This window comes from Hippopotamus amphibius, chromosome 1 (assembly GCF_030028045.1).
Source record: "Hippopotamus amphibius kiboko isolate mHipAmp2 chromosome 1, mHipAmp2.hap2, whole genome shotgun sequence".
Lineage (NCBI taxonomy): Eukaryota > Metazoa > Chordata > Mammalia > Artiodactyla > Hippopotamidae > Hippopotamus > Hippopotamus amphibius.
Window position 1 is genome coordinate 6,177,031 of NC_080186.1, and position 13,480 is coordinate 6,190,510.

A 13,480-nucleotide genomic window follows, 5' to 3' on the forward strand; every position below is an offset into this window, starting at 1 on the left:
CCCCAGATGACTCAATGCACTGAGAGTCAGCACACAGCACCACGCAGCCACAATTACACGTGAGTCCCGCTCATCCAAATGAGGGAGACCAGCTCATCACACTGCCCCATCCCTCACAAACCTGAAACGAAGACAAAAACAGAGGTAGGTTCTGCAAGGGCATGCACCCCAAGCGTTCTAAGGATTGGGATGTGCACAACCCAGGTGGAGAAAACACAGTTTTCTATACTCTGTTAAATCACATACACACTTTGGATAATTGGGCAGCTATGGGAAGTGTACCCCAAACCCTGAACTTCAGAGGTAAAAAGCAGTGTTCATGGTGAAGCCAGTGAGCTTGGGCCACGCTGGCTCCACCACTGCAAAGCTTCACTCACTCTGTGAGAAGTTTGAGACCTGCCACAAACTTCTTGCTTATAAATAGACATTCGAATATTTGTTCAACTCACCCAGCAACCCCCAAGCACTTCCACTATGCCCAGCACAAGCTGGACACGGGCAACAGAGCAGTGGAACTGCACAAATGGGACTAAGATCAAAGCACTAAAGAAGTGACTCAGGATGCACATTCTGTAAACACACTACCACAGGCATGTCTCTGCGCTGCTTTTTCAGGTGAGATAACTAATAATATATTCCTCTCTTGCATGCCTAGCCCACATTTTAAAACAAAACTGATGGGAAGTATCACTCTGAATGATCGCCAGCAACATACAATAAAAAATGAGACAAGAAGTCGTGTGAGTGTCCAGCTCACCCAGGGAAGTTACATATCACTTTAAATGAACATTCAGCAAAAACAGGTACATAACCAAAACCAGTGAAAAATAAATCTGATTGCTGTCATGCACCCAACAGCTAAACTTTTAAAACACAAAAGCTCTTTGGTCAACTCCCTAAAACAATCTAACTTGTGCAATATGACAGCCATCCATCAAACAGTAAATAAACATGGCATCGCTGAAATAACAGACTACTGTGTATCCAGACAAAAATCCAAGTTTGAGTGTTCAACACTTCACTCGGGCAACAGGAAGATATGACCAGGCAGTTAATAAATGCAGATGTAATATAAACAGTTCAAAATATAAGATGCTTTTGAAATATTACCAATGACCAGCTTCTTTGGCATTGGAATAGGGCACACTTTTGAAAATGAAAACAAAAGCTCAAATTCACTGTTTTTTAAAAGAAAAAAAGGTAAGCAAAAAAAGTGACCATTACCCCATAGTTGTTGTCTAGTATATATATGGAAAGAGACACTAACATATATGTCCCAATAGAGCTTTATGCAGCCTCCTACAACCACAGCGAAGAATATGTTGCCTTTTATTGACTGTGGTTTGGCAGCCTAAACAGCAACATTCTAAATTTTACATATATTTTCTCAGCATCCTCTAAGAAGAGGTTTTCACTAAAACAATACCCATCTTGCAATTATACTTAATGTAGTTCTTCCACTAACTTCCTTGAGCTAAGGATCTTTTATTTCTTACTCAATCCTTATATTTGTAGATTATGCCTTGACTGTCCTGAGCATAGACTACCTGATCACCTAATAACCTTCTCTATTTTACAATCCTCAATACTCACATGACCAATACAGGATAAATATGAACACATATGCTCTTACAGAAGTCCCTCCATGGGCTGAGTTAAAGCTACAATCTTTTAGAGACATTAACAAAGAATTCTTTCTGTTAAATTATTTTCACTCTATTGCTTTTCATTTAAAAAATAATTCTACCTGTGATATAGATCTTACCAAGACAGTTGAGAACTGGATGTGTCCATCTCATACATGCAGTCTTACCAGAGATATTTCAGCGAGTGTTCCTGGGGTTTTAACAAACTTTCCTCAACGTCCTAGTGTTTTCAACAAGGTATGGAAGGCTTCACTGAATGAGCATGAGTGTACAATTCATAAGTTCAAAACACAGACCAACTAAACTTATGTCTTTATCCTGCCCTCTCCAAACCCAAATTTTCTTGTTTCCTTTTCTTAACAAAAAAAAATTAATAAAATAAAAAGAGAGAGAGAGAGCAAACAATAAGCTGCTTAAGACACCAACGACATTAATTACAAATCTTTCCAAACAGGTTTACTACAGGACTTCGTCTTTTTTTTCTTCATCTTATCAGTATATGCCCAGAAGTATACATAAACACACACACACACACACGTAAGTGAGAAAAGCCAAAGTTCTCACAGCATGGGCCCAAGTGACTCACTTACCTTGTCTCAGGGTTGTAGCCTAGTATGTAGAAAAATGAATCCACTCGGGCTTTAAACTCTCTAGCAGCAAATATGTCAGAAAAATGGGAGATGTTACACTTCCCTCTGAAAATAAACGAACAAAAAATGTTAGTAACGTCCTCAACTGCTTTGCAAATCAAAATACTACTGGAAAAGTAGGGGTGGGGGAAGATATGACTAAATCATGGTGTTCTAAGAACATGCAGAATATGGCTACAAACTCCTTAATTATCCATTCAGAAAAATGGGAGTTCCCCTCAAAATAGGAAAATGTCCAATATTATATTTTTTTGTTTCTTGACTGCTTTAACCTACAGTTTTACAACTTAACTGCTTTTCTCGCAACCTTTTAGTCTAAGAATAAAATTAATTAAACCACAAAGATAAATTGAGGGTAGGATTGTGATAAAAGGATATTAAACTAGAGGTGATGGGAAAAATTTAAACCGCAGTTACATTACTTTACAAAAAAATCCATCTAAAATCTTTGTAAATCATCAAAGCAAAATGGGCCTTTTCTTCCTGCTACCTTACAATAAGGAGAATGTTTAATATTTCTCTTCTCTCTGAGTGTGGAAGAAAGAAACTCTTAGAAATTAAAACCTAGAGAAATTTTAACTTTTTAAATATATAGATGGGTTCTAATATACAAATACACACTTCCCAAATTTTCAAGTAACATTAAATGACTGTAAGTTGGAAAACACTTTCCCAAGGAAATACCGCAATGAAGAGCAGCAAGGTTTGTGGGTTCATCTACTAATAAAAGTTAAACCACAATATAGGTGAAAATTCTACAATACTACAGAACTCCTTAAGCAGCGTTTCCAAGCACCGAATGTAAATGTCAGAAACAGGATATCATGCAGTAGGGCCCACCTTCCCACTGTCCACACCTACGCACAGAGTTCCCAAGAAGGCAGGGAGGTTTTAAAAATTTCAACTCCCTCAGCAGTCAGAAGAGGCAATGTTAACATCAAGTGGAAGCTAAGGCTATGATTAGACTAGATGGAACTGGAGGATCAAAAGCAAGATGCTTCCAGGGATGTGGTCTCCCACCGCGTGAGCAGGCATCCCATTCCCAGAAGGACCTCATGAGTTGGCATGTTAACAACATATATATCCACTAATGGCCAAGGTGTTAGTGAAAGAAACTGAGGGATTTCAACATGGGGGTGGACATTAATTCACTTCCTACCAAGTTAAAAAGCAATGTCCTCCTTTCCCACAGGGCTTAAGTAATCTGTGGCCAAAACCTCAGTACCAGGCAGCAGGTAAGCTCAGACAATCTCCATTTTAAAAATTAAACAAAAATACTATTGATTTCTTAAAGTTCCTTTGGATAGTAGTGATTAGAAGATAATGTAGGGTTACTGAGTACTTAAAATGTGGCTGGTACAACTGAACAGAAATGAATTTTAAATTTTATTTAATCTTAGTTAATGTAAATTTAAATAGCCACATGTAGCTAGCAGCTACCATATAAAACAGCATAGATTTATGTAACGTTTCCATCATTATGGAAAGTTCTATTGGAAGCACTGATCTGTAGATAACAAGATACAACTAAAGGCAAAAATGGACTAGGCGTCAACTCTCCAGGCCCAGGATCTAGTCCTCTAGTATTTAACTGGAACTAAAATGAGCTTCTGGAAAAGAATAGGCAGGTAGGACAACTTTTTAGATGAACGATGCACTCACTCTGCAACTAATCACCCATCTATCAGAAGTGATTTAGCCTTGAAGCTTAGAAGAAATAGATTAAGCCCCTTTATCAGTTAACTAGGGATAAGTATATCTATTACACCTATCTCATAAAAATATTTAAAAAATCATATAAGAAATCTATGAAACTCTGTGTACTATTCAGTGCTATGTAAATTACATCATCATGTCCATTACAAAAGGAAAGCGATTCTTTTATTATTCTTGGTTATTACTCAAATTTAAGTTTACCCTTAAACTTGAATAATTATTTAATTAAACATATAGAAACTCTCCTAACCCACAATTCTAAACACAAGCATTAGAAATCAGTTACGTTTAAGACAAGGTTTCCCAATCTCAGCGTTACTGACATTTTAGACAGTAATCCTTCGTTGTCAGGAGCTATCCTGTATTTAGTAGCACCCCGGCCTCTACCACACAGCATCCACACACACATTATTGTGACATTCAAAACCATTGCCAAAATGTGCCGAGGGAAGGGCAACACTACGGGTTTAGGGAAAACCCAAAGCAGTAGGGAGAAAAGGTTACCATCTGATAAATGAGTATGACACTGTAACAGAAGGGATTTTATCCACCGCCATGCCCACTATTTGCTTCCTGTTTGCTTACATGAAGGATATTGACCTTTGTATGTTAATTTTACGTCCTGCTACTCAACAAAATCTTTTAGCATTTGATACAGTTTAATCATTGATTCTCTGAGGTTTTCCCAATATGCTAACTTTATTTGCAAATAAACATAGGTTCACTTCTTCTTTACCCTTTCTTACGTCTCTAGTTACACCTCTAATACAATGAAAATATGGGAAATAGTGGAAACAGGGGACATCCTCACCTTGTTCCTGATCTTAGTGGAAATGCATCCCAGGTGTTCCCATTAAGTATGATACTAGCTTCATCTTTTTATATAAATTTATTTATTTATTTGTTGGCTATGCTGGGTCTTTGCTGCTGCTCACAGGCTCTCTCTAGTTGTGGCAAGTGGGAGCTACTCTTTGTTGTGGTGCACAGGCTTCTCATTGTGGTGGCTTCATTTGTTGCAGAGGATGGGCTCTAGGGCACCTGTGTTTCAGCAGTTCTGGCATGGAGGCTCAACAGTTGTGGCTCATGGGCTCTAGAGCACAGGCTCAGTAGTTTTGGCTCACAGGCTTAGCTGCTCCATGACAGGTGGGATCTTCCCAGACCAGGGCTCGAACCCATGTCCCCTGCATTGGCAGGCAGATTCTTAACCACTGTGCCACCAGGGAAGTCCTGTTACTAGCTTTAGAATAACCATATCACAATCATAGCTTTGGAGATAGGTTTTTTCCTAAGACTTATTAACATGGTATTAGCTATTAACAGAGTCTCAAGTAGTAAATCTACCTTGCATTCCTGGAATACATCCCAGTTGGTCTTAATGTACTTTCTAATAAAATATTGGAATTTTTTAAAGTATTTGATTAATTAGATCTAATGTTTTTCCTCATTAATTTCTGCTTTTATCTTTTATTATTTCCTTCACTGTGCTTTTGTTGTTGTTCATAACAGCTTTATTCATACCAGCCTAGATACAAACCAAATGTCCATCAACCAAGAAATTGGTAAACGAAGTACTGTACATTTTACAGTGAGATTACTATACAACAATACATAGAAAAGAGCTACTGACACATAGCCTATCATGAAAAGTCTCAAAAATTAAATGTTAAGTAAAATAAGCCAGACACACACAAAAATTACATACTATATGATTCCATTTATATGAAGTTCCAGAACAGCAAAAAGGAATTTGTGGTGGGGAAAATCAGAATAGTGGTTGTTTCCTGGGTGGGACGTTTAGAGAGAAAAGGAGCTGAAGGGAACTTTCTGGGATGATGGGAATAGCCCATGCTTTGTTTACGGGCAAGCAAATTTGCCAAGATTTATGAAAATGTAAATTTTAAAACTGAATTTTTCTGCATATTAAAAAAAGTATTGGGAGAAAATAAAATGAGAGTCATTAGCATATAACTGGCTGCTGAAAGTTTCTGTTCCTGCCAGTTAATGAGCCCTGAGTATCCGAGCAGAGTTGAAGGCAGGGTTGACATGAGCAGGGACGCTCACTATGGTTGGTTCTGACTCATGGGCATCCATTTTGAAATATTTTCCATATCACCTCTGGCTGGAGAGCAGCGCTTACATCTTAACCTGTGTGTGCATGTGCACCATTTTAAGCTCTCAATATTTTTTCTCCAGGGTTCTTTTCATCATGCTCTCTCTCGAAACAGTAAATCATTTGACAGTGTTCGTGACATGGAGGCAGAGAGACTGTTAAGAGAAAACTGCCATCACACCCACCTTGCTGAAATAGCTGCTTGCAGAGCTTCCTCAGGTCCTGCATTCCCTGTATCTAATGTGATGCTTCACTGTTAACTGAAATAAGACTAAAGACAGGGAAGCACCCTGTCTTAGGGTCCTTTCATGCAGCAGTAACAAGGGCTTCCTGGAAATGACTCGTTCAAATAGTGCTTTGGTGTGATGCCCCCCAGTTACACCCTGGGCACTGTAGCATCTACGGTGCCCACGTGCAGAAAGGCCATTTGAAGGGGATGAAAAAGAAGAGAGAACCTCTTCATGCAAGTAGAGAGATATAAATGGAAACTGTGGCCCAGATTCATTCCTTAAAACTATGTCCATGGGCTTCCCTGGTGGCGCAGTGGTTAACAATCTGTCTGCCAACGCAGGGGACACGGGTTCAATCCCTGGTATGGGAAGATCCCACATGCCGCAGAGCTCTCGTGCGCCACAACTGCGGAAGCTGGTGTGCCTAGAGCCCGTGCTCTGTAACAAGAGAAGCCACTGCAATAATAAGCCTGTGCACTGCAATGAAGAGTAGCCCCCATTCTCCGCAACTACAGAAAGCCAGTGCGCAGCAATGAAGACCCAACGCAGCCAATTAATTAATTAAAAAACTATGTCCATAATTGAGCAAGTCTTCATACATCCCCAGACATATGCAAACCTCAGAGAAACTCTTAAAGAGGTGCACAAGCTCACACAGACCGCTTACAGTAGCATGTTTGTTTACAGCTATTACTGTCACTCTCACCCAAAAATAAGGGGAAAAAGATTTTGAGACAGAGTCAGTATCACGTCCATTGTAAGCCATCTGATTAATGGCAGGCACAGAATTTGCTCTTTTGTAAGTGTCTTTTCTGTTTCTCTTGCCTTCCTGTGGGTTATCGGAACACTTTTTTAGGATTCCATCTTGATTTATTTATAGTGTTCTGAGTGTTACCACTCTACATAGCTTTCTAGTGATTGCTCTAAGTATAACAATATACAATATTACTTCCACTGAAGCCCCTCTGCCTCTCCACTTTTTAAATTAATTTTCTTAAGTGTTTAAGAAAAATTCTTAAACACTCCTCAAAGACACAAAAGTAAACACAAACAAATGGAAAAACATCCCATTCTTGGATAGGAAAACTCAACATGGCATTTCTCCAAACTTGATTCATAAATTCAGTGCAACCCTAATACAAATACCAGCCAGTTATGTTATGGAATAAAACGAGTTATACTAAGATTCATATGGAAAATCAAAATAACTAAAAAGGGGGAAAGCCAGCCCCACCAGACATTAAAACATACTATAAAGCCTCTACAATTAAGAGTGCAGTGCCAGCACATAAACAGACAACAGGAAACAGAACAGCAAGTCCAGAACACACATGGAAAATAATACACAACAAAGATTCCATTTCAAACCACCGAGATAAAGACAATAAGTGGTACTGGGACAGTTGGATAGAATTCCTCTTTAAAAAGTGGTGTAGGGACTTCCCTGGTGGTACAGTGATTAAGAACCCGTCTGCCAATGCAGGGGACACGGGTTCAATCCCTGGGCTGGGAAGAGCCCACATGCCCCAACTACTGAAGCCCATGCACCTAGAGCCTATGCTCCGCAACAAGAGAAGCCACCGCAATGAGAAGCCCACGCACCTCAATGAAGAGTAGCCCACGCTTGCCACAACCAGAGAAAGCCAGCGTGCAGCAACGAAGACCCAACACAGCCAAAAATAAACTAACTAAAAAAAAAGTGGTATAGGGAAAGGCTTTCTAACTATGACTCAAAAGTCGTGAGGGAATGAGAGAAGAGCCTGGTAAGTATGACTAGACAGAAAAAAGTTTTGCATAATTTTTTAAACCAAAATATTAAAAGAAAACTGACAGAAGTGGGAGAAAATATTTGCAACAGGCATATTAAGAACTTTTAAAAAGTGAGAGACAAAAAGACAAAACCCAACAGAAAAGACATAAACAGACAATTCAGAAAAATATAGACAAAAATATCCTTGAAACAAGAAAAAATGCTCAAACTCACTCACTGTTAGCAAAACAAAGTAAAACAACACTGAGATACGAGGGTACTATTTCTCATCTATCAATCAGACAGACAAAAGTTTTAAAAATAACATAACATTCTGTTGGGGAAACAAAGTCTCAGACATTGCTGGAGGAAATGCAGATTGGTGTATGCTTTCAGGAGGAAATCACATATACATAAACTTTTCAATTCAGCAAACCCTCTCCTATAAATCCACCCTGAAGATACACATCCAACAATAAGGAAACACATATATGCACAAGGATATTCATTGTAGCATCAATTATAATTGAAACATCTTGGAAAAAACCTACATGCATATACACAAGAGAGCAAGTGAATAAACTACAGTCCATCCACACAATGGAGCATGACACAGCTATAAAGGAGAATGAGCTCTATAAACTGACATGGAGCAATTTCCAGAACATACCACTAAGCGAAAAAAGCAAAGCAAAAAAGCTTGTCTATAGTGTGCTACCCTTCACATAAGAAAGAAGACGTTATAAGAAAAGGGACATGTATTTGCTCATTTGTGAAAAGAAAATGCAAGAAGGATGAATTAAGAAGTAAAGGGATCAGTAATCTAAAGCAGGTCGGGGGGCTGAAGACTGTATCTTCTTATAGCCCTGACCCTTAGAGCCACAGCAGTAGTCCACAAACCCGCTCTTACCCAAAAAATAAACAAACAGTCCAAATCAACCAACAGGAACCAAAAATGGAATGCAAAGCCTAACAAATGAACCTAGCTATACTACAAATGAATAACACGACCACATCTAAGAAGCTACGAAAACCAGAACTGATCTGAGCAACTTTGGAAAACAAGCTCTTGCCTGTACATTGGGTTGGCCCAAAAATTTGGGTTTTTCCTTAAGAGGTTATGGAAAAACCTGAACGAACTTTTGGGCCAAACCAATACTATATGTGAGACAAAAGACAAAAATGTAGCCAGTAAATGTGTCTCTCACAGGCACATGGGTTACAAATTCTGAAACTTACATATACACACAAACTCCTGTGTATATGTATATAGGTTGTTTCCAAGATGCAGTAAGTTATGTGTATTGTAGAACTGGATAAAAATAAGCAAATATAAATATATTTTAAACAATATGAACTGCATTTTTCAATGTTGAGGAAAGTAGTTACCAGTAAAGAAGAGGGGAGGGGCACAATGAATCTCGCGGTTCTACTCTGGGCCACTTGAGGACAAAGGGAGGAGCCAGCATTCTGCAAACCAGAAGGGGGACCTCGCCAGAGCTCTGGCACCCTGATCTCGGACTTCTCGCCTCCAGAACACCCAGAAAGAAATTTCTATTGTTTATAAGCCACCAGGCTAACAGCCCAAATGAAGTAAGGCATCCATGAAATTCAAATAGGGTCTTGATGAAATTCAAATAGGTGAAATTCAAATAGGTCTTCAATGGCATCGTTCTAATGCTATTCCTTGGCCCTGATAAGTGCACTGAGGTTACATAAGAGGCTAACACAAATGAAGACTGGGAGACAGATACCTGGAAGCTCAGTACTTACAACTTTTCTGTAGTCCAAAAGTAGCTCCAAACAAAATAATTTTTAAAAGACTATGACTTATTCAACGGCAGAGAGAGCATATTATTCAGGTTGGTATTCCCAGCACCTACAGAGCCCTTCTCCTATGACGAGCAGCTCAATAATGTGTTAAATGATGAATGAATAGAGAAATAAAGGACTGACAAGTTATGGTGTCTAATGAAGTACTAAGCAAGTATAGACAAAACGATAAAAATGCCGTAGGTTGGAGTTATTTCACACATAAAAAGAACTGTAGACTAAAGCCAGGAAATGAATCTTAAGTGGCTCTGAGGCTTCATGAAACCCCTTAGGGAATTTGCAGCAGCTAAAGGAACTTTGTAAATTCTAAGGAATGGCTGGGGAACTGTACCAAGATGTAACTAATCTGTTTCCATCACTGCACACATGTGACTCCAGCGGCCCAGAACTGAGTGAGGAGATGAACCGATTTGGGATGGAAAAGGGGCAATAAGAAGCCCTAAAGACCGAGTTTAGGGTTTCTTGGCCCTGGGCTTCCAGAAAATTCACTCTAAAATATACTCCTATTAATATGAATTCCTAGGTAAGACGACAGCTTGTAAACTGAGCTACCTTGGCTATTTTTTTCCCAATAGGAAGCAGATAATCAGAAGGCTGGAAAATAGCCCTCAAGCCGATGAGACAGTTATGATCTCCTGTCTGCCCTCCACAATCAATACTTGAGGATTCGCTGTTATAAGGGCACAGTAGACCTGAAAATGTTGTCTAGGTCACATGTTCAGAATCTAATCACAAAGCAATCAATTTAGATCCTTTGATCATCAATAAAATATTATCCTTAAGGTTAAAAAAAAACTATCATAGCAAACAAACTGCAAGCAAGAGTTTTTATTTAGCCTAAGAAAACTACTCTGTTCACTCTCAGAGCATCTAGAGATGGCTCCCTGAGCTGAATACTTCTTCCCGAGCCCAAAGCACTGAGTATCCAATCAACCCATCCCAGAGGCCACAGTGAAATACAGAACTATATTTAATTTTACTTTTTCTTCTCTTCCTTTTATGCTTTTAAGAACCCAATTCAGATTCATAAGCACTTCTCATGCTATTGAGTGTGAAATACTCTGCAAGAGGCTTTTTCAGGCTCCATACCTTACTGGATATAGAACCAGTTCAGGGTTCTGTCCCTTAATCATGTGACTTTAAATAAATTTGTTAAAAAGATGGCACAAAGGTTAACAAACTTGACCTTGGTCACACAACTATGCGGCAGAGCCAGGATTCAAACTGAAGTCTTCTAATTTCAATCTGGAGCTTTTTCTATTATACTAGTGTCAGCCAAAAATACTTACCTGGGAACTAGGAGAACTCAAAAAGACTCTACTCAAGATACTAACATAGTATTATTATATGGTTATTGATAAATGTAATGAAGAAAAGAAAATAAGCAGTTGTAGAAACTTTGCTTGAAAGGGAGGAATGAGGGACAGCCAAAGCAAGAATTCAAACACAGCAGCAAAGCAGTAATGCTGGACCTCAACACAGATTTCCACAGCTGTGAAGATCCCACCATCTCTTCTGGGAATAAATCTGGTTTGGGTAGGGAAATGCTACAAGCTCAATTTACCCAGAGAGGCTGCTGAGGACTTCTGTTTTCCCTTTGATTCACGATGGCTAAAGGACAAAGCTCTCTCTTCCTTTATAGTCCAACCCCAGCACCAGCTTAAAAGAGGTTATACGCAGGTTTCCTCCTGAGTGAATGGAAAGGCAAGAGCCCCCTGAGAGTTGCGGTGAGCCCAAATAATCCACACAGCTGAGCACTCTGATCTTTGAGAAGAATGGTGCTAAGCACTAACACTATCAGTTTTTTTCTTTCTTTTTTGTCCTCCATGTTTTTTTCGGTACCTCCATTCGATCCTCTTTCATGGGCCTATGGACAGTTTTACTTGTCCTCTTTCAATACTGAATTTATTTTTGGCAGTACTATTTTATATCTGTGGAGAAAGAAAAAAATCCTTTCCTTGGATAAATGGTGAAGGAAAAACTGGGAAAAAAATGAAAGCCTACCGTACCCCCCGCCCCTCCTTTAAAATTAAAGTAATCTTGACAAGAACAAGGATGCAGATGCAGAGAATGGACTTGAGAACTCGTGGTTTTGGGGGGGGGGGGGGGGCGCGGGGGGTGAAGGGGAAGCTGAGACGAAGCGAGAGAGTAGCACAGACATATATATATAGTACCAACTGTTAAACAGATAGCCAGTGGGAAGTTGTTGTATAACAAAGGGAGTCCAACTCGAGGATGGAAGATGCCTTAGAGGACTGGGATGGGGAGGGTGGGGGGACTCGAGGGAGGGTTGGGGAGGAATTGAGGGAATACGGGGATATGTGTATAAAAACAGATGATTGAACTTGGTGTACCCCCAAAAAAATAATAAATAAATTTAAAATAAATAAATAAATAAATAAAATTAAAGTAATCTAGCTTTAGTGAAGGGAAAAGAAATAAACAGAGATTCCTGGGGGCACCGCTATCAACTCTGCTTTTATTACGAAATGATCTTATACAGCGAGCGCTCTGCCACTGCAAACCAGGTGGGATTACTAAGCAGCAGCAAGAACCTGAGCCCCAGATGCAAGCAAACATCAGCACACCCATCAGGGTTACTGAGCAGCTACTAGGCCAGATCACCAGCAACCATGTGCTCACATTCATCTGGTGTCTTAGAAGAAAACCCAACTTCAAGTCACACAAGAGATGCTCTGTGTGAAGCTAACAAAATCAAATTTAGGACGACAGCTTTATAAAACCACTTTATGACCACTTTAAAGAAAATACCACAGGAGAAAAAAACGAATCAATAAGGGTTCTAGTCACACACACAGGAGAAAATAGATAAGGAATCACCACTTCATGACTCCAGTTCTTTGGTGGCCAGTGAAGAGACAGTGACCTGTATCTGACTGTAAACCTAGCGAAAGCAAATTCATCTGGGTCCAACTAGAATTATCTGGGACAACCCGTTCTTCCCAAATGCTAAAATAGCATGAAATGACTCTACACATCTGAACAGTCTCTGATATATATTCAAATATATTCACTTTAAGCAAATATATCAAAATATGTTGAATAACCAGAGTTATATATCTCACACATTTACTTGTCTTAACTTCAAACTCTATAAATTGTTTAAAAATCATTCACTTCAATCAATGACATAAGATGGAGGGTCAGGTGGTGGGGAGCATGCAAAACAGGTAAGAAAACATCCCAGGATCAAGCCACTGGTCTTAGCTAACAATTTAATGGCTCCATCAATCTATCCAACCTCCCATGAACTTATTTTTGCTCAGCATCCAAGTTTAAGATTGGAAAGCCACCACCAAGAAGACATGAAAAGCTTGGGAGTATTTTGGAAGAAGTTTATAAAACACTACAGGAATTCTCTAAATGTATCTAAAGTCCTGTAAGATGCCAAATCTAACTACATACACGCCTTCCCTTACAGCAGGGGTTGGCAGACTACGGTCTGCAAGCCGAATCTGGCCCACCACCTGCTCTTGTACAGCCTGAGAACTAAGAATGGTTTTTCCATTTTTAAAGGGCTGAAA

General features: G+C 39.4%; 1 protein-coding gene across 3 annotated transcripts in view; it reads right to left on the reverse strand.

Annotated features, from left to right (window-relative positions):
• Positions 1-13,480, reverse strand: part of RERE (arginine-glutamic acid dipeptide repeats) — a 410,456-nt gene that overhangs the window by 163,303 nt on the left and 233,673 nt on the right. For all 3 annotated transcript variants that reach the window (XM_057695312.1, XM_057695296.1, XM_057695303.1), the window contains one exon: positions 2,237-2,341. In XM_057695312.1, coding sequence (XP_057551295.1) covers positions 2,237-2,341 — 105 coding nt within the window. The remainder of the gene's footprint in view (positions 1-2,236; positions 2,342-13,480) is intronic.